Raw genomic sequence first — 26286 nt, 5'->3', positions numbered from 1 at the left:
GTTACTGCTACTGAATTAGTTACATTTTCACTAGAAACAGACTGTATCATATTGTTACTGCTACTGAATTAGTTACATTTTCACTAGAAACAGACTGTATCATATTGTTACTGCTACTGAATTAGTTACATTTTCACTAGAAACAGACTAGACTGTATCATATTGTTACTGCTACTGAATTAGTTACATTTTCACTAGAAACAGACTGTATCATATTGTTACTGCTGCTGAATTAGTTACATTTTCACTAGAAACAGACTGTATCATATTGTTACTGCTACTGAATTAGTTACATTTTCACTAGAAACAGACTAGACTGTATCATATTGTTACTGCTACTGAATTAGTTACATTTTCACTAGAAACAGACTGTATCATATTGTTACTGCTGCTGAATTAGTTACATTTTCACTAGAAACAGACTGTATCATATTGTTACTGCTGCTGAATTAGTTACATTTTCACTAGAAACAGACTATCATATTGTTACTGCTGCTGAATTAGTTACATTTTCACTATAACAGACTGCATCATATTAACATAAGATTTAGACTCTCGTGCATGTATTGTATTTCATCGATTCTGACAAGATTGGAATATGACTGACTGACTGTCGTAAACGATACATTGTCTGGACGACTAATACCGCCCAGACATTTTGTTTATTTTTGGACCACAATTCTTATATGAGACGATTTTAAGATTAAATAATTCTTCCGCGAAGCAGTGCCTTCAGGAATTCTGTGCTCTCTCTCTCTCTCTCTCTCTCTACGCACACGTAAACATGTTGGCATGTCAATCACACTGCGGATGTCAGAACAGGTCAGCTCCACATATAGAGATCTAAGGGTGGCAGTGTATTGAGTGTACAGGGTCTGATGAGGGCCCAGGTTGGGCCCGACCTTAATTTTCGGGCCTGTTGAGAACTCCGTCTAGAGGGGGTGCATACTTAGTTTAGACTAGTCATTGGTAAGGTTGGGATTCGGAACGGGGTCCATTTCAGACCCGGTTCCGACATTGCGGATCCGGAGCCCGTTCCATCGTTTTTGTATTAATGGTTCCCCAAACAGTTCTCATCAGTCGTCATTTAGCTCCGCTGTGTCTGTGCATGCATGCAAGCAGAGCCAAGTTACTGGGGTGACTTCTACTACTTGACATGAGTGAGTAGATTAATCTTGTGACTCGTGTAGGCGTATTGATTTTGAGATGTTTCCTCAATGTGGACGTGCAACTGGTGCAAGTTGCAACAACCTTTGCAGGAAACTATGGCATCGCATAGTTGTGGTTAACAGAGAGGGTGGTTAACAGAGTGTGGTTAACAGAGAGGGAAATGACTCTGAGGCTGAGCACACAAAGTGCAATAAATGTGATGCCATAGTTTCCTGCAAAGGTTGTTGCAACTTGCACCAGTTGCACGTCCACATTGAGGAAACATCTCAAAATCAATCAACTATAGAGCCATGAATTAAATAAAAATCAAATTGTCTGCACTTATTTTTACAACTTATAAGCAACTCAACTGCTTTTGATTTGGCTCTAATTTAATCGTGCAACTGTTGAGAGCCCAGCCTTTAGGTGCATATATACCTCCATACATTGATTACTTTATAAACAGTTTGCAGAAAAAAGCACAGGAACGTAGCCTACAGTTCAATACAAGGTCTGCTAAGAGGATTTTATAACCCAAGAAAGCACTATGGCTTGTTTCCATTAGGGTAACTGGGGTCCTTCATATTAAATTAATCTGAAGACACAACATTTATCACCACATCAATATCATTATTGCAATGTGTACTGTATATTTAATATACAGTACAAATTGCAACAATGATATTGTCGTGGTGGCTAGCTGGTGGTGGTGAAGTTTAAATAATAGTGCCACCTCATAATTGTAGTGTAAATGCAAATACAATACAATACAATAATTGAATTTGTGTTTATTAAGTACTTGGTTAGGTTAGTTATAATATAAGCATAATATATGTCAGCAAAAAAGGGTGAAAAAATAATATTAGGAACCGTTAAGGGAACCTTTAGGAACCGGAACCGTTAAGAGGGATCCGGTAAGGATCCGGAACCGTTAAAATCCTAACAAATCCCAACCCTAGTCATTGGTTAGACATGGGTTAAGGTTAGGTTTAGGTGTGCTGCCCCGTGGAAGGTTAGGGTTAGGGTGAGGGTTTGAGATAGGTTGTAGTTGTATGACTAATGACTTGTCTAACCAATGACTAGTCTAAACCAAGTCTAGAGTTTAAATGGACAGGTATCAGTCAAAAGGGAGACATCAAAGAGGAAGGATGGATGGGGAAGGATCAACATAATGTCCGGAATGTCAGAACAGGTCAGCTCCATATATGGAGATCTAAGGGTTTGATGTCAGATGTACAGTTGCTTGCCAATATTGATGACATCAGGGATCTCCATCCCTGATGATGAAGAGACGCCATGGAACCCTGGTAAGGCTAAAGTCCTCGTTTTACCAAGTGCCTACACTACTGGCTCCAGCGATGATAAGTTTTTTTGTTCCCCACACCGGTGATGAAATAGATGTCCTTGCACAGCTGATGGTACCGTCGGATTGTAAAAACAAAGACATCAGTGTCAGGGGACTCAATGTAGAGCTGTGTTGCCCCGGGCCCCTAAGTGGTAGGGGCCAGGGGACATTATTCTTGTCGATCTCAATTTTTTAACTGCTCTGAGATGTGCATGTGCAGGGCAGATGATTAGAGGTGTGTGGTAATGTAAACAACAAAGGTAATAGTCTAATAGAGCACCTTGTCCTCCACTCTAGCCCAGGTGCTGGACAAATGGCAGTACAAGAGGAAGAAATAGAGTCCGCAACACTGGTATGAAAACTCAGCTCCACTGGTTTATTGATTCAACATTTCTGTAAATATTAGAATAAACAACATGATAATTCTGTGAAATATTGTTTGTTATTTTATATGACGGATTTCCTTTATTAGCTTAATTTGCATATATATATATATATATATATATATATATATATATATATATGCAAATTAAGCTAATAAAGGAAATAAGGAAAGGTTGCATATCCTAGTTATGGAAAGAGAATATTTTCTAGACATGCAAACAGACTTACACTGTCCGTAAGATGACGTTTATTTTTTTGGTGTGATTGTTACATAATTATTACATAGACAAAGGGTTGCATGATTTATTCATAGGATGATAATTATTCCTGAAGTTGTAAACATACACTTAGAGTCTGTGAGAAGCTTTCAAAGTTCACTAAAAGTAACAAAAATGCCGCAATTTGCTGATTTTCACCTCGTTTTTGCATAGTTTATGCTAATTCTGCTAATTGGGAAAGGTTGTATGCCAACATGCCAATTACAGATGACCCTATCACTATGGCAGAAGTTCAATATGTAATTGACCGCCAGCTAAAGGCAGGAAAAGGAGCGGGCCCTGATGGTGTAAGCCCAGGTGTTTTCAAGCTTCTGCCAGTTGAATGGGTCACGTTTCTATGTACACTCATGAATTCCATATTTCTAACTGGCTATCCAACGAACTGGGCCCCTGCTAGACTGATGATGTTATTTAAGAAGGGTAACCGACTTCATTGTGACAATTATCGGGGCATAAGTGTGATCAATAGTGCAGCAAAAGTATATGACTACGTGCTTAATAACAGACTGATGTGCTGGTATAAGCCATTCCGAGAGCAGGCAGGAGCTCAACCTAGAAGAAGCTGCATAGAGCACATTGTGACACTTAGGCTTATAATTGAACATTGTGTCAGAAAGAAGCTGAAACTGTATGTTGCCTTTATAGACTTTTCCAAAGCCTATGACAGGGTGCCAAGAGGAAAACTGTTCAAAGTATTAAAGAGCCTGGGGTGTGGAGTTACTATGATCTTGGCCCTGATGTCAATGTACAGTGTGACAACAAGTATCCTGGGATCCACCACAATAACAGCATCCACTGGAGTGAGGCAAGGATCCCCTACATCCTGCTTCCTGTTTGTAATGTTTGTCGACATGCTCATCAGAAAGTTGAAACAATGTGGGGACGATGGTTTCCTAAAATGGCTCCATGTTTTAATGCTAATGGATGACACTGTTATCCTGGCAACATCAAGGGAAAGGCTGACTGAAAAACTGAAATATCTGGAGGAATATTGTGATGAATATGGCATGCTTGTTAATGAAAGTAAAACCAAGTTTATGGCTATATCGGGATCTGATGAAGACAGGCAACCTATTCAGCTTGCTTCCCTTACAGTGAAGCATTGTGACATTTATACATATCTTGGAGCCATCTTCACTGCTGATGGAAATGCCCGAAACTCACTTGCCCTACATGTAAAGGAGAAGACAAAGCACCTAAACAAACTGATTATCTTCCTGTCCACCAACTATGATGCTCCATTCTGTGTAAAACGCAAGGTTTTTGAGGCTGCTTTCTCATCAGCTATATTGTATGGGTGTGAGGCTTGGTTGAAAATCCCCTTAAAGTCTGTTGAAACTCTCTACATGTCTGGAGTGAAATCCCTACTTGGGGTAAGGGTTACTACCCCTAACTTAACCTGCCTGTTGGAAGCACCAAAGCTTGCCTTCAGTGCAAGCTTTGGTGAGAGAAAAGCAAGCCAGGTTTTTCACCAACATACAGCAGCGAAATGGCATGCTTGATGACCCCTTGTGGTATGTCCTTCAATTGCTGGAGAAGGAGAACCAAGTCATGTATTCTCATTTATCTGAGATAATGGAAAAACAACATATTGAGAGTGACCGAAGGGACATGATTCATAAATTACAATCCAAAGAGGGAACAAGATATAAGACATACCAAGCCATCAATCCAGATCTATTTATTCACCCACTCTATACCAGCAGCAGTACACCTTACATTGAGGACTATTTGAGGATAACCTTTACACGGTTTCGGTTGTCCGCTCATAGACTGCGTGTGGAAATGGGAAGATGGAGCCGCATACCACCTGAACAGCGGTTTTGCCAATGTGAGACTGGTATACAAAACGAACAGCACATACTGGTGTGTCCCCTCACACAAAATATCAGAGCGAAATATGGACATGAGGGTATTGATTTGAGCTCACTCTTTGTGGGCACTAACAGAGAGACATTGCGTATGCTACATGCCTGCCTGTCACTAGTGGAGCAATAGAAAGCTCCTGTTGTAAAGGGATTCTTTATTGTGTATTGTATATTTTAATGTATTGTACCTTTTAAAGTTTTTGATTCATGGGATTTTTATTATTGTTTGGACCCAATGTTTTATACATTTGTCAATAAAGTAACTAACTAACTATGACTTCAAGATGGTAACAGATGAATTTCTGGACATCACAAACATGGACTTAGACTCTTAGATCACCTTTATAAGTTATCTAGAAGCAAAGTTATTGCCATTTCCTGTTTTTGGCAATTAATTAGCTAATTATGCTAATTAAACATGCTAAACCTGACATAAAAAATTGGAGACATGTTTTTTTGGCATTCTGGTAACTCCAAGAATCAAGATATGCATGTCTCCAAAAATTGACATTCCAAAATCACGGAAATTGATAGGCTCCCCTACTATACGGCGGAAGATTGGTAGTGAGGCTGCAGTTCTGATTGTGATGGTGAGTGCATTCCATAGTTTTGGAGCCAGAAGGGAGAAGAGTTTGGGACGTGTGCTTCAGCCCTGTTTACATTTCGGACATTTATTTTTGTACACTTTTGAAAACGTCAAATTCTTTTCATTATCTTTTTTTTTTTACTTCCAGTATATAGGTAGGCCTATGGCCTATATATACTTTAAGTACATTTTGATGTCACTACGTTTGTACTTTTACTCAAGTACATTTTGAATAAGGGACCTATTTTAGGGAACAAGTTGGGACAACGCTCCACACGTCCCAAACTCTTCTCCCTTCTGGCTCCAAAACTATGGAATGAACTTCCCATTACAGTCAGAACTACAGACTCACTCCCAATCTAAACTATGGAATGAACTTCCCATTACAGTCAGAACTACAGACTCACTCCCAATCTAAACTATGGAATGAACTTCCCATTACAGTCAGAACTACAGACTCACTCCCAATCTAAACTATGGAATGAACTTCCCATTACAGTCAGAACTACAGACTCACTCCCAATCTAAACTATGGAATGAACTTCCCATTGCAGTCAGAACTACAGACTCACTCCCAATCTAAACTATGGAATGAACTTCCCATTGCAGTCAGAACTACAGACTCACTCCCAATCTAAACTATGGAATGAACTTCCCATTGCAGTCAGAACTACAGACTCACTCCCAATCTAAACTATGGAATGAACTTCCCATTGCAGTCAGAACTACAGACTCACTCCCAATCTAAACTATGGAATGAACTTCCCATTACAGTCAGAACTACAGACTCACTCCCAATCTAAACTATGGAATGAACTTCCCATTGCAGTCAGAACTACAGACTCACTCCCAATCTAAACTATGGAATGAACTTCCCATTGCAGTCAGAACTACAGACTCACTCCCAATCTAAACTATGGAATGAACTTCCCATTGCAGTCAGAACTACAGACTCACTCCCAATCTAAACTATGGAATGAACTTCCCATTGCAGTCAGAACTGCATCCTCACTCAATCCTCACTTATTTTCCCTCTCCTCTCCTCTCCTCTCCGACACAGGACTGACCAGGACCGACCCACCGTAGCACCAGGACCAACACACCCCAGCACCAGGACCGACACACCCCAGCACCAGGACCGACACACCGCAGTACCAGGGTAAGAGTAGGAAAGTGTTGTTATGATGTGAACTAGAATAAATTCCTCACCTTTATATTTATTAGGATTTCATTTGAGAAAACAAATCTTTAGTCTGTTGTGTGACGTGCCTGAAGAAAGTCTAATTGATTTGACCATTTAATTGTGCGGCTTTTAGGCTTTGTAAACTAAAGTTACACGGGGTGGGGGGGGGGGGGGCAGATATGACAATGACTAATAAACCAAATAAATAATGTATAATGGCCAATGTGTGCCACATTTAATATGTTATACTCCAAATGTATTACAAAAATGGTAGAAAGTCAATCTAAAAGAGTTTAGAGTTTTATTAGGTGGTGCATAGCAGCAGCTAATCTTCCTGGGGTCCACACAGAACATAAAAACATGACATTCGACATGAATGACATTACAGGACAATGATATATAAATAAAATAAAATAAAAATATATATATTTGATCAACAATTTCCTCATCCACCTTCTGATTCCCCATTTTCTTGAAAGAGAAAAAAAACCCCAAAAAGCATAATTCATCATATCTGCCTCAGTTACATATTAGCCTTCCATTCTCCTGGGGTAGAAAACAAAAGTAGAGATAAAAATTGAAAATATTATCCTAATCGATCATGAAGCTGGAGGTACCATCACTAAAAACGCCGGGACAACGCTCCACACGTCCCAAACTCTTCTCCCTTCTGGCTCCAAAACTATGGAATGCACTCCCCGTTGCAATCAGAACTGCAGCATCACTCCCAATCTTCCGCCGTAGTCTGAAAACCCACCTTTTCAGACTCCACCATGGCCCATAGCACTTATCCTACCCCCTTAGATAGCACTTTTTAGACTTAGATAGCATTTGATACAGACTTATAGCATGTTATATAGACAGCACAATAATTGCATTGTATATAGTCATAGCACTTCATAGTATATATGTTCAGCATAGTATAGTATATATGTATAGTTTATATGTACAGTGTCATTATATAGATATGTTCTAGCTACGTTCTTAGCTTACGCATGTTTCTTGATAAATGCTTTTTATATATGTGATGTATTCCCATGCTTTTTGTTCTTGCTTAATGTAAGTCGCTCTGGATTAAGAGCGTCTGCTAAATGCCTAAATTGTAATGACTGCTGTGTGTGTGTGTGTGTGTGTGTGTGTGTGTGTGTGTGTGTGTGTGTGTGTGTGTGTGTGTGTGCGCACACGCTGTGGTCACATGGAGGAGTATTATTGCTGTAGCTGAACTGATATCTGATCGTAAATAGATAATAATGATCAGATAAAGTTGATCATTAAATTGTTCATATCAAACTGTCAAAGTCCTTTTCACTCAGGAGGCCGAATGGGAAAGATTATACTTCATGCAGCCGAACCAGGTGTGCACGCTAAAGACACGTGCACGCTAAAGACACGTGCACGCTAAAGACACGTGCACGCTAAAGACACGTGCACGCTAAAGACACGTGCACGCTAAAGACACGTGCACGCTCATAGACATGTTGAGTTAAAAACTATATCAAATATATTCAAAGATTTGCGCCATATTTTCATGATTTTTCCAAAAATAGATCTACAAGCTCATAGCGCGGCACTTGGTGCCGCGCTATGAGCTTGTAGATCTGCTATTTTTCAACAACTAAAGTATAACATAATGCTTAAAACACCAAATGGGGTTCCCGTCTAGAATGTGGTTAAAACCATGTCTGTGTTTTTTCTCCATTATCAATTAACATAGACTTTTTATATCGTTTCAAATAAGAACTGTTTGTTTGTAATGAGGGTCCTTGGCATATATTTTTTAATGGGGGTCCCTGGCATATATTTTCTAATGGGGGTCCTTGAGATGAAAAGGTTTGGGAACCACTACTGTAGCTAATTGGTTACGGTGTTGAGTCCCAGTGGCCAATGAGGCGTCTACATATTTATGCAAATGAGTCCCAGTGGCAATGAGGCGTCTATGTATTTATGCAAATGAGTCCCAGTGGCCAATGAGGCGTCTACGTATTTATGCAAATGAGTCCCAGTGGCCAATGAGGCGTCTACGTATTTATTCAAATGAGTCCCAGTGGCCAATGAGGCGTCTACGTATTTATGCAAATGAGTCCCAGTGGCCAATGAGGCGTCTATGTATTTATGCAAATGAGTCCCAGTGGCCAATGAGGCGTCTACGTATTTATGCAAATGAGTCCCAGTGGCCAATGAGGCGTCTACGTATTTATTCAAATGAGTCCCAGTGGCCAATGAGGCGTCTACGTATTTATGCAAATGAGTCCCAGTGGCCAATGAGGCGTGCGTGCGTGCGTGCGTGCACGTTCATATATTAATGATAATCTTTGTGACGTTTATTTTCCTAGATTTCTGGTCACATGACAAGATGAAGAAGATGTTCAAGAGACGGGCAAAGATGACCTCATCTTCAGGTTAACCAATCAATGATTAATATGATAATATTGTTCTGATTAATTACAATTCTAAAGTAATATGAGATCATTTATGACATGTATTTCCAGGTTCTAGTGAGAAACTCTCAGAGATGAGAATCACACTTCTGGGACCTAACGTTTCAGGGAAGAGTTCATCAGGAAACACCATCCTGGGTTCAGAATCAGAGCAGTTTAGTTTAGAGATAACAGGTCAGTGTGAGAAGAGACAAGGAGACGTAGCAGGGAGACATGTCACTGTGGTCAACACTCCAGGATGGTGGATGAATGATGATCTAAACGGAACACCTGAGCTGATCAAACAGGAGATAGTTCTTAGTTCATCTCTGTGTCCTCCAGGTCCACATGCTCTCCTCCTGGCTATAAGAGCAGATCTGTCATATCCAGCTGATTGGTATAAAAACATGGAGGAACACATGCAGCTTCTCAGTGAGTCAGTGTGGGATCACACTATGATACTGTTCTCCTGTGGAGACTATCTAGAAGGTAGATCCACTGAGCTGTTCATTGAGAGTGAAGGAAAGGCCCTCCAGAGCCTGGTAGAGAAATGTGGGAACAGGTATCATGTCTTCAACAATGAGAACAGAGGTGATGACACTCAGGTCACACAGCTGTTAGAGAAGATAGAGCAGATGGTGGCAGGAGAGAAAGGAGGCTGTTTCGAGATTGACAGAAGAGTGTTAGAGGAGACTGAGAAGAAAAGGAGAACCCAGGATGAGGGAGCAACACGACGACAGATGAAGGTGAAGAAAGAACGAGAGAGCATCAGGTCAAAGATGGGTAGGTCATTATTTACATTGAAATCACATAACACACTTCTCAGCTACACAGACACAGCTGGACTGTTTAATCAATGATCACCATGGAAACACATCAACACATTTAACCCATTCTGAACGGAAACCCCTTTTGGTGTTTTAACTAAGCATTATGTTATACTTTAGTTATTGAAAAATAGCAGATCTACAAGCTCATAGCGCGCCACTGAGTGGCGCGCTACGAGCTTGTAGGTCTGCTATTTTTGAAAAATCGTAAAAATGCGGCACAAATCTTTGAATATATATTCCTTCAGAAGACCTTTTTATTTATTTCGACGTCAGGTCTGAATGGGTTAAAACTGTTGAAACGTTAGACTAGTTTTAGTCAATGATAACTATTTTAGTCGACTTTTATTCCACGGTTCCACAGTTTTAGTTAACAAAAACTGTTGAAACGTTAGACTAGATTTAGTCAATGATAACTATTTTAGTCGACTTTTATTCTATAGTCGCTATTTTTTACAAATTGTAAAAATGCGGCACAAATCTTTGAATATATATTCTTTCAGAAGACTTTTTCTTTAATTTCGACATCAGGTCTAGTTTTACTAGACTAGTTTTAGTCAATGATAACTATTTTAGTCGACTTTTATTCTATAGTCTAGTTTTAGTTGAAATGTTAGACTAGTTTTAGTCAACCATTTGAAAATAGCAGATCTACAAGCTCACCCCGCGTCATGATGTGACACGTAGTGAGCTTGTAGATCTGCTAGTGTGTTTTCAAAATAAACCTCTAAATCTATGTTCAGATGGAGGTCTGTGGACAAATACAGGAACATGTTAGAGAACCACTGCTATAAAGGGATAGTTAAACAAGATAGAAAAAAAAGCCTAAAGTCACTTACGATAAGCAGACATGGCAACATTGATTGAACCAAGTACAGCCTAACATAAAAACACCTCACTGCCACATGCACGCACGCACGCACGCACGCACATAGCAGCACCAACACCTGACAGTGAGTATTTAACCCATTCAGGACAGGAACCCCTTTTGGTGTTTTAAGCATTATGTTATACTTTAGCTATTGAAAAATAGCAGATCTACTCGGTGCCGCGCTACGAGCTTGTAGATCTGCTATTTTTGAAAGATTGTGAAAGTGTGGCGCAAATCATTGAATATGTATTCTTTCAGAGCAAATGTTTTTAACTCAAGTCGTTGCTTCTGGGGGGTCCGTGGAACTGCATATTTTCAGATGGGGGTCAGAAGCCAGCCAGCCAGCCAGCCAGCCAGCCAGCCAGCCGCACGCACGCACGCACGCACGCACGCACGCACGCACACACACGCACGCACACGCACGCACGCACGCGCACGCACACGCACACACACACACACACACACACACACACACACACACACACACACACACACACACACACACACACACACACACACCATCATCGGCGGTCACTCGTATCCGAGTATGACTGTCCTCCTTCTTGGTCCTTGTGGGTCGTCAGGTGGCGATGGAGGCCGATTCTGGACCCGATTATTCTGGTGCAGTGTGGACAGGGGAATGTAGTGGTGGGTTTGGGTTGGACCGGTTTACTGGATGCTCTCTCCTTTCTGAGTCTGCGCTTGTCCTGTGCAGCATGGCGGAGGTCATTATCATATTTTGCAGCACCCTCACGGACAAGGTTTCTCCAGGTCGTCCTGTCTGTTGCCTTGTCTTCCCAAGCTTTGAGGTCAATGTGGCACTTCTTTAGGATTGTTTTAATATTGTCCTTATACCTCTTCTTTTGACCTCCCGGGGCCCGTTTCCCTTTAACAAGCTGGGAGTACAGGACTTGTTTTGGGAGGCGAGAGTCAGGCATGCGGACAACATGGCCAGTCCATCTGAGCTGGTTTTGGGCAATGGTGGCAGTGATGGTGAGAACGTTTGCCTCCTCCAGGACGCTGGTGTTAGTGCGTCGGTCCTCCCAGCTAATCCTGAGGATTTTCCGGAGACACCTCTGATGGTACGTCTCAAGTGCCTTTATGTGCCTGCTGTATGTGGTCCAGGCCTCTGACCCATACAGAAGGGTGGGGAGCACCACAGCTTTGTATACCAAGATTTTGGTCTTTGGTTGGAGGTCACGGTTCTCAAAGACTCTCTTCCTTAGCCTTGAGAAAGAGCCACTGGCACAACTGAGGCGATGGTGTATTTCATCATCGATGACAGCATTTGAGGATAGGAGGCTGCCGAGGTATGGGAAGTGGTCCACATTTTCCAGTTTGATGTTGTCGATGGAGATGTTGGGGGGTAGGACAGGTGTACTGCTGTTTGGTGGTGGTTGGTGGAGGATTTGGGTATTTTTTATGTTAATGGCCAGACCAAGCTGTTTGTATGCTTTCGCAAATGCGGATAAGATGGATGAAAGTTTGCCGCTTGAAGTCAATGAGTTTCTGAATCTCTGTGTCATTCTCATCATACCAGTCTTGATGTCTCCGCTTTTTGTGACCAAGGATGTTTTTGCAGGAGTTCATGATGGCAGTGGACAGTATGCCCCAGTGTGTCTCAGTATCCTCCGGGTACTGTTTGGGCAAAGCTGTGCTAAGAGCATCCTGCAGCTGTTGTTGGTAGGTGGTGTCACCCAACAAGTCGATGTTAAGCTTTGGCCGGCTCTGTCCTTTCTGCACCCTTCTTTTCCGCATTAAGCGAATAGACATGATGGAGCGAATGAGGCGATGGTCAGTCCAGCAGTCGTCTGCACTGGTCATTGCTCTCTTCCCAACGTGCCCCTCCATAGGTGGTGGTTTCGTCCCACTCTGGCATTGAAATCTCCCAGAAGGATTAGCTTGTCCTCCTTGGGAACTTCAGATAGAATTTTGTCCAGGTCAGCATAGAAGGCCTCCTTTACTTCATCCTGTGCATCAAGTGTTGGTGCGTAGGCACTAATAACGGTGGCCATCTGACTACTGGCAAGCATCAGACGTATGGTCATTAGGCGCTCGTTGATGCCCACAGGGAGTTCATGGAGGTGGTTAATGAGGCAGTTCTTAATAGCAAAACCCACACCATGGATTCGTGGCTCATTTGCAGGCTTTCCTTTCCAAAAGAAAGTATATCCGCCCTTTTCCTCCTTCAGCTGCCCTTCATCAGCCAGTCGGGTCTCGGAGAGTGCTGCAATGTCAATCTGGAACTTCCTTAGCTCTCTGGAGACGATAGCAGTTCTTCTTTCAGGTCGATCACTGGCTTGGTTGTCTGTGAGGGTCCGCACATTCCAGGCTCCAATACGTAATTTTTTACGTATTGGAGTATTGGAGTCTCCAATACGTAATTGTTTTAGTTTTTGTTTCTGACCGCGTGTTGGTGATCCCTCTGGATGCGGTATTCCAGACAGGATTTTGTGAGGCAGGCTATGTTTAGGGTACCTTTTCTAACCCCTTCCCCTACTGGGGTGAGCAGAGTGGACCCTGAATAGGGCTGCTCAGTCGTGCGTGTCACTGCCGAAAAGCTCTATCTGCCTCAGTCCAAGAGCTTAGCGACTGAACTAAACACCCACCGCCTGTGTGCCAGGTTGTGGCTAGGAACTGCCAGACTTCACTGTCCTGCCCCCGTTACCTCTTCCTGGACGACACAGGTCTTCTTAATGTCCAGTATGTAGAATGAATGGGTTCCTTTCAGGAGGACGCCTGCGCGTGACATCTTTTTACGTGGGGAGACTGATGCGCCTGCAGCCACCACACGGTCCTTGGCAGAGAGGGGCCTGAATCCAATGGCATGGAGTCCATGACGACTGGAGACCACCCTCTGTTGCAGCCTTCATCCGCCTTCAGTGCCGTTGTGACTTACTGTGTCATCCTCCGCCACTTCCGCCGTTGGGGTCTTTGGATCGCACTTTGTCTGGAACCTCCCCCTCGACCTTACCGCCATGGGTGACCCTACCAGGAGCTAAACTAAGCTCCCGACGGCATCGCTCTCAGGTTCATTGGAACACGCAAGGTTCTCCACCACGGCAAGGTGGCGATCCATGGAGAACACACACACACACACACACACACACACACACACACACACACACACACACACACACACACACACACACACACACACACACACACACACACACACACACACACACACACACACACACACACACACACACACACACACACACACACACACACACACACACACACGTTTAATGTATTATTCTTTCTTATATTTCAGGTGATGACCTCCATCTGTCAGAGATGAGAATTACACTTCTGGGATATAAAGGTTCAGGGAAGAGTTCATCAGGAAACACCATCCTGGGTTCAGAATCAGAGCAGTTTAGTTTAGAGAGAACAGCTCAGTGTGAGAAGAGACAGGGAGACGTAGCAGGGAGACATGTCACTGTGGTCAACACTCCAGGATGGTGGGCTGAGGACCCTCTAAATGAAACACCTGAGCTGATCAAACAGGAGATAGTTGTTAGTTCATCTCTGTGTCCTCCAGGTCCACATGCTCTCCTCCTGGCTATAGGAGCACATACGTCACATCCAGCTGATTGGTATAAAAACATGGAGGAACACATGCAGCTTCTCAGTGAGTCAGTGTGGGATCACACTATGATACTGTTCTCCAGTGGAGACTATCTAGGAGGTAGATCCATTGAACAGTACATTGAGAGTGAAGGAGAGGCCCTCCAGAGCCTGGTAGAGAAATGTGAGAACAGATATCATGTCTTCAACAATGAGAACAGAGGTGATGACACTCAGGTCACACAGCTGTTAGAGAAGATAGAGCAGATGGTGGCAGGAGAGAAAGGAGGCTGTTTCGAGATAGACAGAAGAGTGTTAGAGGAGGCTGAGAAGAAAAGGAGAACCCAGGATGAGGGAGCAACACGACGACAGATGAAGGTGAAGAAACAACGAGAGAGCATCAGGTCAAAGATGGGTAGGTCATTATTTACATTGAAATCACATCTGTCACTAACACACTTCTCAGCTACACAGACACAGCTGGACTGTTTAATCAATGATCACCATGGAAACACATCAACACATTTAACCCATTCTGAACGGAAACCCCTTTTGGTGTTTTAACTAAGCATTATGTTATACTTTAGCTATTGAAAAATAGCAGATCTACAATCTCATAGCGCGCCACCGAGTGGCGCGCTACGAGCTTGTAGGTCTGCTATTTTTGAAAAATCGTAAAAATGCGGCACAAATCTTTGAATATATTATATATATTCGTTAGACTAGTTTTAGTCAATAACTATTTTAGTCGACTTTTATTCCACGGTTCCACAGTTTTAGTTAACAAAAACTGTTGAAACGTTAGACTAGATTTAGTCAATGATAACTATTTAGTCCACTTTTATTCTATAGTCTAGTTTTAGTTGAAATGTTAGACTAGTTTTAGTCAATGATAACTATTTTAGTCGACTTTTATTCTATAGTCGCGTAGCGCGCCACTCAAGCTTGTAGGTCTGCTATTTTTTACAAATTGTAAAAATGCGGCACAAATCTTTGAATATATATTCTTTCAGAAGACTTTTTTTAATTTCGACGTCAGGTCTAGTTTTACTAGACTAGTTTTAGTCAATGATAACTATTTTAGTCGACTTTTATTCTATAGTCTAGTTTTAGTTGAAATGTTAGACTAGTTTTAGTCAACCATTTGAAAATAGCAGATCTACAAGCTCACCCCGCGTCATGATGTGACACGTAGTGAGCTTGTAGATCTGCTAGTGTGTTTTCAAAATAAACCATGTTCAGATGGAGGTCTGTGGACAAATACAGGAACATGTTAGAGCACCACTGCTTTAAAGGGATAGTTAAACAAGATAGAAAAACAAGCCTAAAGTCACTTACGATAAGCAGACATGGCAACATTGATTGAACCAAGTACAGCCTAACATAAAAACACCTCACTGCCACATGCACGCACGCACGCACGCACGCACGCACGCACGCACGCACGCACGCACGCACGCACGCACGCAGCAGCACCAACACCTGACAGTGAGTATTTAACCCATTCAGGACAGGAACCCCTTTTGGTGTTTTAAGCATTATGTTATACTTTAGCTATTGAAAAATAGAAGAGCTACGGGCTTGTAGATCTGCAAATGTTTCAGAGCAAATGTTTTTAACTCAAGTCGTTGCTTCTGGGGGGTTCGTGGAACTGCATATTTTCAGATGGGGGTCGGAAGCCAGCCGCGCGCGCGCACGCGCGCACGCACGCACGCACGCACACACACACACACACACACACACACACACACACACACACACACACACACACACACACACACACACACACACAACACCGGTACTGGCTGAACTCCACTGGCTCCCTATCAAATCCAGAATCAATTTTAAAATCCTTTTAACAACCTATAAAGCACTACATGGCCTAGCCCCAGTTTATATCACCGACTTACTGGTGGCAAAACCAAATGTAAGACCTCTCAGGTCCTCTGACAAAGGCCTCCTGAATATCCCTGTGACAAAGCTGAAAACCAAGGGGGACAGGGCCTTTGCAGTAGTTGCTCCCACACTGTGGAACGCCCTACCCTTTTCAATTAAAAATGCAGAGTCTGTCGAGGGTTTCAAAGTCTTGTTGAAAACTCACTTATTTAGGTTACATTTTATCTTGTGAACTTTTATTTTGACCATCATTGTTGTCAACTTGTGTTTCTGCTCTTATTCTTTGTTGTGTTTGCTCCTTTGTGCCTTGTTTTAACTTGATTGTTTATATTGTTGTTTTTACTGTACAGCACTTTGTAACTTTGTTTTGAAAAGTGCTTTATAAATAACATTTACTTACTTACTCTCTCTCTCACACACACACACACACACACACACACACACACACACACACACACACACACACACACACACACACACACACACACACACACACACACACACACACACACACACACACACACACACACACACACACACACACACACACACACACACACACACACACACACACACACGTTTAATGTATTATTCTTTCTTATATTTCAGGTGATGACCTCCATCTGTCAGAGATGAGAATTACACTTCTGGGATGTAAAGTTTCAGGGAAGAGTTCATCAGGAAACACCATCCTGGGTTCAGAATCAGAGCAGTTTAGTTTAGAGAGAACAGCTCAGTGTGAGAAGAGACAGGGAGACGTAGCAGGGAGACATGTCACTGTGGTCAACACTCCAGGATGGTGGATTAATGCTTCTCTAAATGAAACACCTGAGCTGACCAAACAGGAGATAGTTGTTAGTTCATCTCTGTGTCCTCCAGGTCCACATGCTCTCCTCCTGGCTATAAGAGCAGATAGGTCACATCCAGCTGATTGGTATAAAAACATGGAGGAACACATGCAGCTTCTCAGTGAGTCAGTGTGGGATCACACTATGATACTGTTCTCCTTTGGAGACTATCTAGGAGGTAGATCCATTGAGCAGTTCATTGAGAGTGAAGGAAAGGCCCTCCAGAGCCTGGTAGAGAAATGTGAGAACAGGTATCATGTCTTCAACAATGAGAACAGAGGTGATGACACTCAGGTCACACAGCTGTTAGAGAAGATGGAGCAGATGGTGGCAGGAGAGAAAGGAGGCTGTTTCGAGATAGACAGAAGAGTGTTAGAGGAGACTGAGAAGAAAAGGAGAACCCAGGATGAGGGAGCAACACGACGACAGATGAAGGTGAAGAAACAACGAGCGAGCATCAGGTCAAAGATGGGTATGTCATTATTTACATTGAAATCACATCTGTCACGAACACACGTCTCAGCTACACAGACACAGCTGGACTGTTTAATCAATGATCACCATGGAAACACATCAACACATTTAACCCATTCTGAACGGAAACCCCTTTTGGTGTTTTAACTAAGCATTATGTTATACTTTAGCTATTGAAAAATAGCAGATCTACAAGCTCATAGCGCGCCACCGAGTGGCGCGCTACAAGCTTGTAGGTCTGCTATTTTTGAAAAATCGTAAAAATGCGGCACAAATCTTTGAATATATATTCCTTCAGAAGACCTTTTATTTCTATATATTTATTTCAGGTCTGAATGGGTTAAAACTGTTGAAACGTTAGACTAGTTTTAGTCAATGATAACTATTTTAGTCGACATTTATTCCACGGTTCCACAGCTTTAGTTAACAAAAACTGTTGAAACGTTAGACTAGATTTAGTCAATGATAACTATTTAGTCCACTTTTATTCTATAGTATAGTTTTAGTTGAAATGTTAGACTAGTTTTAGTCAATGATAACTATTTTAGTCGACTTTTATTCTATAGTCGCGTAGCGTGCCACCGAGTGGCGCGCTACGAGCTTGTAGGTCTGCTATTTTTTACAAATTGTAAAAATGCGGCACAAATCTTTGAATATATATCCTTTCAGAAGACTTTTTTTTAAATTTCGACGTCAGGTCTAGTTTTACTAGACTAGTTTTAGTCAATGATAACTATTTTAGTCGACTTTTATTCTATAGTCTAGTTTTAGTTGAAATGTTAGACTAGTTTTAGTCAACCATTTGAAAATAGCAGATCTACAAGCTCACCCCGCGTCATGATGTGACACGTAGTGAGCTTGTAGATCTGCTAGTGTGTTTTCAAAATAAACCTCTAAATCTATGTTCAGATGGAGGTCTGTGGACAAATACAGGAACATGTTAGAGAACCACTGCTTTAAAGGGATAGTTAAACAAGATTAGCCTGGCTAATAAGCCAGACTAATATCACACAACACTGTCGCGGTATATTAGTCTGGGCTGGCTCCACTTGGATTTAATTTCCCGGGGGGCGGGTTCAAACATTTTCTCTTTGACGCAATTGGTCAGAGCTACTGTCAGTCAAAAGTCTCAAGCATTGAACGTCACTGTACCAAAGCCCGCCCATATTGCATACCGTGTCCCGATTGGTCCGACCTGTTCTCGGTTGTAGGAAAGAGGCGTGCTACTGAGCCTCGCCAGACCGTAATCCGCTGGTAGGCAATTTTTTGCCAACGGCTGATTCGGTCTGGTTTATTAACCAGGCTAAAACAAGATAGGAAAAAAAGCCTAAAGTCACTTACGATAAGCAGACATGGCAACATTGATTGAACCAAGTACAGCCTAACATAAAAACACCTCACTGCCACATGCACGCACGCACGCACGCACGCACGCACGCACGCACGCACGCACGCACGCACGCACGCAGCAGCACCAACACCTGACAGTGAGTATTTAACCCATTCAGGACAGGAACCCCTTTTGGTGTTTTAAGCATTATGTTATACTTTAGCTATTGAAAAATAGAAGAGCTACGGGCTTGTAGATCTGCTATTTTTGAAAGATTGTGAAAGTGTGGCGCAAATCATTGAATATGTATTCTTTCAGAGCAAATGTTTTTAACTCAAGTCGTTGCTTCTGGGGGGTCCGTGGAACTGCATATTTTCAGATGGGGGTCGGAAGCCACGCACGCACGCACGCACGCACGCACACACGCACACACGCACACGTTTAATGTATTATTCTTTCTTATATTTCAGGTGATGACCTCTATCTGTCAGAGATGAGAATTACACTTCTGGGATATAAAGGTTCAGGGAAGAGTTCATCAGGAAACACCATCCTGGGTTCAGAATCAGAGCAGTTTAGTTTAGAGAGAACAGCTCAGTGTGAGAAGAGACAGGGAGACGTAGCAGGGAGACATGTCACTGTGGTCAACACTCCAGGATGGTGGGCTGAGGACCCTCTAAATGAAACACCTGAGCTGATCAAACAGGAGATAGTTGTTAGTTCATCTCTGTGTCCTCCAGGTCCACATGCTCTCCTCCTGGCTATAAGAGCAGATAGGTCACATCCAGCTGATTGGTATAAAAACATGGAGGAACACATGCAGCTTCTCAGTGAGTCAGTGTGGGATCACACTATGATACTGTTCTCCTTTGGAGACTGTCTAGGAGGTAGATTCATTGAGAGTGAAGGAGAGGCCCTCCAGAGCCTGGTAGAGAAATGTGGGAACAGGTATCATGTCTTCAACAATGAGAACAGAGGTGATGACACTCAGGTCACACAGCTGTTAGAGAACATAGAGGAGATGGTGGCAGGAAATGGTCATTGTGGAACAGGAAGTCCAGCAGCACCAACACCTGCCAGTGAGTATTTAACCCATTCAGGACAGGAACCCCTTTTGGTGTTTTAAGCATTATGTTATACTTTAGCTATTGAAAAATAGCAGATCTACTCGGTGCCGCGCTACGAGCTTGTAGATCTGCTATTTTTGAAAGATCGTGAAAATGTGGTGCAAATCGTTGAATATGTATTATTTTAGAGCAAATGTTTTTGAGGGGCGCTAGCCCTTCCTATATACAGGTTTAATGTTTGTTTTTAGTTTTTTTTTTTTTTACGCCATTGACAATGAAGGGGAAATGTAATGTACATATTTTCAGATGGGGGTCGGAAGCCAAATACAGATAATTCTGGGAGTCCTCCTAGCAGTCAGTTGTTCTACAGTATGACATCCTCTTAGCAGTCAGTTGTTCTACAGTATGACATCCTAGCAGTCAGTTGTTCTACAGACACAGTATGACATCCTCCTAGCAGTCAGTTGTTCTACAGACACAGTATGACATCATCCTAGCAGTCAGTTGTTCTACACAGTATGACATCCTCCTAGCAGTCAGTTGTTCTACAGACACAGTATGACATCATCCTAGCAGTCAGTTGTTCTACAGACACAGTATGACATCATCCTAGCAGTCAGTTGTTCTACAGACACAGTATGACATCATCCCAGCAGTCAGTTGTTCTACAGACACAGTATGACATCCTCCTAGCAGTCAGTTGTTCTACAGACACAGTATGACATCCTCCTAGCAGTCAGTTGTTCTACAGACACAGTATGACATCCTCCTAGCAGTCAGTTGTTCTACAGACACAGTATGACATCATCCTAGCAGTCAGTTGTTCTACAGACACAGTATGACATCATCCCAGCAGTCAGTTGTTCTACAGACACAGTATGACATCATCCCAGCAGTCAGTTGTTCTACAGACACAGTATGACATCATCCTAGCAGTCAGTTGTTCTACAGACACAGTATGACATCATCCTAGCAGTCAGTTGTTCTACAGACACAGTATGACATCATCCTAGCAGTCAGTTGTTCTACAGACACAGTATGACATCCTCCTAACAGTCAGTTGTTCTACAGACAGTATGACATCCTCCTAGCAGTCAGTTGTTCTACAGTATGACATCCTCCTAGCAGTCAGTTGTCCTAGACAGTATGACATCCTCCTAGCAGTCAGTTGTCCTAGACAGTATGACATCCTCCTAGCAGTCAGTTGTTCTACACAGTATGACATACTCCTAGCAGTCAGTTGTTCTACACAGTATGACATCCTCCTAGCAGTCAGTTGTTCTACACAGTATGACATCCTCCTAGCAGTCAGTTGTTCTACATAGTATGACATCCTCCTACCAGTCAGTTGTTCTACACAGTATGACATCCTCCTAGCAGTCAGTTGTTCTACAGACACAGTATGACATCCTCCTAGCAGTCAGTTGTTCTACACCATATGACATCCTCCTAGCAGTCAGTTGTTCTACAGACACAGTATGACATCCTCCTAGCAGTCAGTTGTTCTACACAGTATGACATCCTCCTAGCAGTCAGTTGTTCTACAACACACAGAAAACCACTACTGTGACCAGATGTAATTTTAAATTAATGTGAATGAATGTGCATCCTCGTCTGTCCTACCAGGTGGAGCAGCCTCGTCTGTCCTACCAGGTGGAGCAGCCTCGTCTGTCCTACCAGGTGGAGCAGCCTCGTCTGTCCTACCAGGTGGAGCATCCTCATCTGTCCCAGCAGGTGAGAGCTGTTCAAACTGAGCCACTGCCATCCCTGCTGTGGTTTCCAGTAGGTTGTATGTGTAGTCATATGTGACTGTCAGCTCCAGTAGAACTACCCAGACGGTGTCAGCTCCAGTAGAACTACAGTAGAACTACAGTAGAACTACCCAGACGGTGTCAGGTCCAGTAGAACTACAGTAGAACTACAGTAGAACTACCCAGACGGTGTCAGCTCCAGTAGAACTACAGTAGAACTACAGTAGAACTACCCAGACGGTGTCAGGTCCAGTAGAACTACAGTAGAACTACCCAGCTTTCTCTTTGGACTGGAAGCTTTCTTCCACGTATTTTGTGAGCAGTATTAACTGATCCACTGTTGACCTGCCCTGCTGGACCATTCTGTTCCCTCTGAAGGTGTGGCTCCACCACTAGAAACCATCCTGTTCCCTCTGAAGGTGTGGCTCCACCACTAGAAACCATCCTGTTCCCTCTGAAGGTGTGGCTCCACCACTAGAAACCATCCTGTTCCCTCTGAAGGTGTGGCTCCACCACTAGAAACCATCCTGTTCCCTCTGAAGGTGTGACTCCACCACTAGAAACCATCCTGTTCCCTCTGAAGGTGTGGCTCCACCACTAGAAACCATCCTGTTCCCTCTGAAGGTGTGGCTCCACCACTAGAAACCATCCTGTTCCATCTGAAGGTGTGGCTCCACCACTAGAAACCATCCTGTTCCCTCTGAAGGTGTGGCTCCAACACTAGAAACCATCCTGTTCCCTCTGAAGGTGTGGCTCCACCACTAGAAACCATCCTGTTCCCTCTGAAGGTGTGACTCCACCACTAGAAACCATCCTGTTCCCTCTGAAGGTGTGGCTCCAACACTAGAAACCATCCTGTTCCCTCTGAAGGTGTGGCTCCACCACTAGCTCTATGCGGCGTTGGATTATCCTCTCCAGGATGTTAAATGTGACGCAGAGCAGCGATTTGGGTCTTTAGGACTTAGGTTCTTCTGCAGTTTTTTTTTTGTTTGGCTTAACAACTTAACATTTTTCTTCCAACTTTAGAGAGCGACCAAGTCCAGAAGCTGACGGCTCAAATGAAGGAGAGAGAGAGAGAACTGCAGAACTCCATCACAGCGATGGAGGAGAACAAGAGAGAGCAGCAGAAACTGACCCAGGACCAGAAGGACCACGCAAAGAAGCTCGCAGCTCAAATGAAACAAAGAGAAGACACCATTAAAGAGATGGAAGAGAGCAAGCAACAGCAGCAAAAACTGATCCTAGACCAGCAGGAGCAGAGAGACCAAGTAGAGAAACTCACAGCTCTACTGAAGGAGAGCAAGAGAGAGCAGCAGAAACTGACCCAGGACCAGAAGGACTATGCAGAGAAACTTGCAGCTCAAATGAAACAAAAAGAAGACTCCATCAAAGAGATGGAGGACAGTAAGAGAGATCTACAAAAACTGGCCCAGGACCAGAGGGACCAAGAGCAACAAAAACTGATCCAAGACCAGCAGGAGCAGAGAGACCAAGTAGAGAAACTCACAGCTCTACTGGAGGAGAGCAAGAGAGAGCAGCAGAAACTGACCCAGGACCAGAAGGACCGCGCAGAGAAGCTCGCTGCTCAAATGAAACAAAAAGAAGACGCCATCAAAGAGATGGAGGACAGTAAGAGAGATCTACAAAAACTGGCCCAGGACCAGAAGGACCGCGCAGAGAAGCTCGCTGCTCAAATGAAACAAAAAGAAGACACCATCAAAGAGATGACCGACAGTAAGACTCAGGAACAGAAACGCATCCAGGAACAACAGGCTCAGAGTGACCACGCAGACATGCTCGCAGCTCAAATGAAAGAAATTAAGAGTGAACTGGAGAAGATCACCCAGAGACAGATGGAGGCAGAACAGAAACGTGAGTGAAACCATGTTACTCTTTCAAAACATGTGATCACGATGCTACTATATATACTGACGATGTGTCCACTTTCATGTCATTACTTTATATTACATTATGTTAAAACCCAAAACTTCTATTTCTACTGACAATAATTCCATTTGGTGTAAAGTAAGGTGCCGTGCACACAACAATACTCCCTGCAGAAAATGTCAAAACATATGACCAGATGTGCCTTCCTTTTTAAAATGCAGAAACGTGAAACCACCTCCACAGTGGATATATTTCAAACCGTATTTGTCTTGGCTAGTCATCATGGAACAATTCAAATGTTCTCGTTGATTATACATTGATAATCCAGAAACAGTCTCCTCGTCGACTTACATCAAAGGCTCTCAAAGTCACACTTTTAATTAACACATAAATGATGGCAAATACAACCTTGTGACGATGTATAACATCACAAAACCCAGTAAGTTCTTTTGTTTTTGTTTTTGTTTTTTAGAAGAAAAAAAAGAATGTAATTTCATATTGATTTAGCTATGTCTGTATCCATGGATCTGGATCTTCAAATGGAATAATAAAACCAACAGGTAGTTGACGTAAAAAATAAAGAACAAAAGCAGTTCAGGGTTTTGTGATGTTAGACATTGGTATAATCTGTCTTTGCCTTGCTTTGTGTGCTAAAACAGTGACTTTGAGAGCTGATTTACTTAAAATGTAAGTCAATGAGGAGACTATTTTTAGATGATTAATTTCTAATCACCGGACCAACAGAGTAAGAGATCTCACCAGTTGGACTAGTTCCATTATTTAAGACAATGTGACTATACAACCCAAGCCTATCTCACCAGTTGGACTAGTTCCATTATTTAAGACAATGTGACTATACAACCCAAGCCTACCTCACCAGTTGGACTAGTTCCATTATTTAAGACAATGTGACTATACAACCCAAGCCTACCTCACCAGTTGGACTAGTTCCATTATTTAAGACAATGTGACTATACAACCCAAGCCTACCTCACCAGTTGGACTAGTTCTATTATTTAAGACAATGTGACTATACAACCCAAGCCTACCTCACCAGTTGGACTAGTTCCATTATTTAAGACAATGTGACTATACAACCCAAGCCTATCTCACCAGTTGGACTAGTTCCATTATTTAAGACAATGTGACTATACAACCCAAGCCTACCTCACCAGTTGGACTAGTTCCATTATTTAAGACAATGTGACTAACTATACAACCCAAGCCTACCTCACCAGTTGGACTAGTTGCATTATTTAAGACAATGTGACTATACAACCCAAGCCTACCTCACCAGTTGGACTAGTTCCATTATTTAAGACAATGTGACTATACAACCCAAGCCTACCACAATATAACTGTGCTTTAATATCTTGGCCATTTAATAGTTACACCACTAATGCTAAAATGAATCCTCCTTCTTCAAGGTGCTTCTGCAACTCAGCAACATCCGACCCAGATCATCCCAGGAGCAGAGAACAGGCTGAAGACCATGAGGAAGGAGTTCATCCAAAGAATCTCAGGCCCCACCTTGAAAAGACTTCTGGACGAACTTCTGGATGAAGACATCATCACTGATGAAGAACTGGACACCGTCACGGCGGAAAGACTCACACAAGACAAAGCACGCCTCGTTATCGACATGGTGCGTAAAAAGGGAAACAAGCCCAGTTCATTCATGATTGAAGTGATCAATAAGCTGGATCATAACCTTCTTGACGTTCTGCAGCTGAAGCCACCGCCTACCGATTAGCCAGACACGCTAGCCCTACGTCTAACCCTGGCATGCTAACCCTACGTCTTAGCCTGACATGCTAACCCTACGTCTTAGCCTGACATGCTAACCCTACGTCTTAGCCTGACATGCTAACCCTACGTCTTAGCCTGACATGCTAACCCTACGTCTTAGCCTGACATGCTAACTCTACGTCTTAGCCTGACATGCTAACTCTACGTCTTAGCCTGACATGCTAACCCTACGTCTTAGCCTGACATGCTAACCCTACGTCTTAGCCTGGCATGCTAACTCACTTCCGGTGAGGACTCCAGTTGGTGAGTGTTTACTTCCGGTGAGGACTCCAGTAGTTGAGTGTTTACTTCCGGTGAGGACTCCAGTTGTTGAGTGTTTACTTCCGGTGAGGACTCCAGTAGTTGAGCGTTTACTTCCGGTGAGAACTCCAGTAGTTGAGTGTTTACTTCCGGTGAGGACTCCAGTAGTTGAGTGTTTACTTCCGGTGAGAACTCCAGTTGTTGAGTGTTTACTTCCGGTGAGGACTCCAGTTGTTGAGTGTTTACTTCCGGTGAGAACTCCAGTAGTTGAGTGTTTACTTCCGGTGAGAACTCCAGTAGTTGAGTGTTTACTTCCGGTGAGGACTCCAGTAGTTGAGTGTTTACTTCCGGTGAGAACTCCAGTTGTTGAGTGTTTACTTCCGGTGAGGACTCCAGTTGTTGAGTGTGTACTTCCGGTGAGAACTCCAGTTGTTGAGTGTTTACTTCCGGTGAGGACTCCAGTTGTTGAGTGTTTACTTCCGGTGAGAACTCCAGTAGTTGAG

At 42.9% G+C, this 26286-nt stretch overlaps 1 protein-coding gene and 1 long non-coding RNA gene across 2 annotated transcripts in view; one reads left to right on the top strand and one right to left on the bottom strand.

The window, feature by feature from the left end:
• Positions 1-2155, bottom strand: part of LOC306928339 — a 96352-nt gene extending 94197 nt beyond the window's left edge. Inside the window, exon 1 of the long non-coding RNA XR_013790675.1 lies at positions 2094-2155. This is a non-coding gene — a long non-coding RNA (uncharacterized lncRNA). The remainder of the gene's footprint in view (positions 1-2093) is intronic.
• Positions 2156-9146: 6991 nt separating this feature from the next.
• Positions 9147-25487, top strand: LOC306928698 (uncharacterized protein; the record flags this gene model as incomplete). The annotated part of the gene is made up of 8 exons (XM_079508968.1): positions 9147-9192; positions 9283-9993; positions 14186-14896; positions 16987-17697; positions 19500-20108; positions 21723-21830; positions 22874-23719; positions 25162-25487. 8 exons carry the CDS (start codon positions 9147-9149, stop codon positions 25485-25487), a joined length of 4068 nt encoding a protein of 1355 aa, XP_079365094.1.
• Between the last annotated feature and the right edge of the window lie 799 nt (positions 25488-26286).

The sequence above is a fragment of the Electrona antarctica genome (assembly GCF_951216825.1).
Source record: "Electrona antarctica genome assembly, chromosome: 8".
Classification (NCBI taxonomy): domain Eukaryota; kingdom Metazoa; phylum Chordata; class Actinopteri; order Myctophiformes; family Myctophidae; genus Electrona; species Electrona antarctica.
Note: the sequence above shows the minus strand (reverse complement) of the source record. Positions and strands in the feature narration are given on the sequence as shown.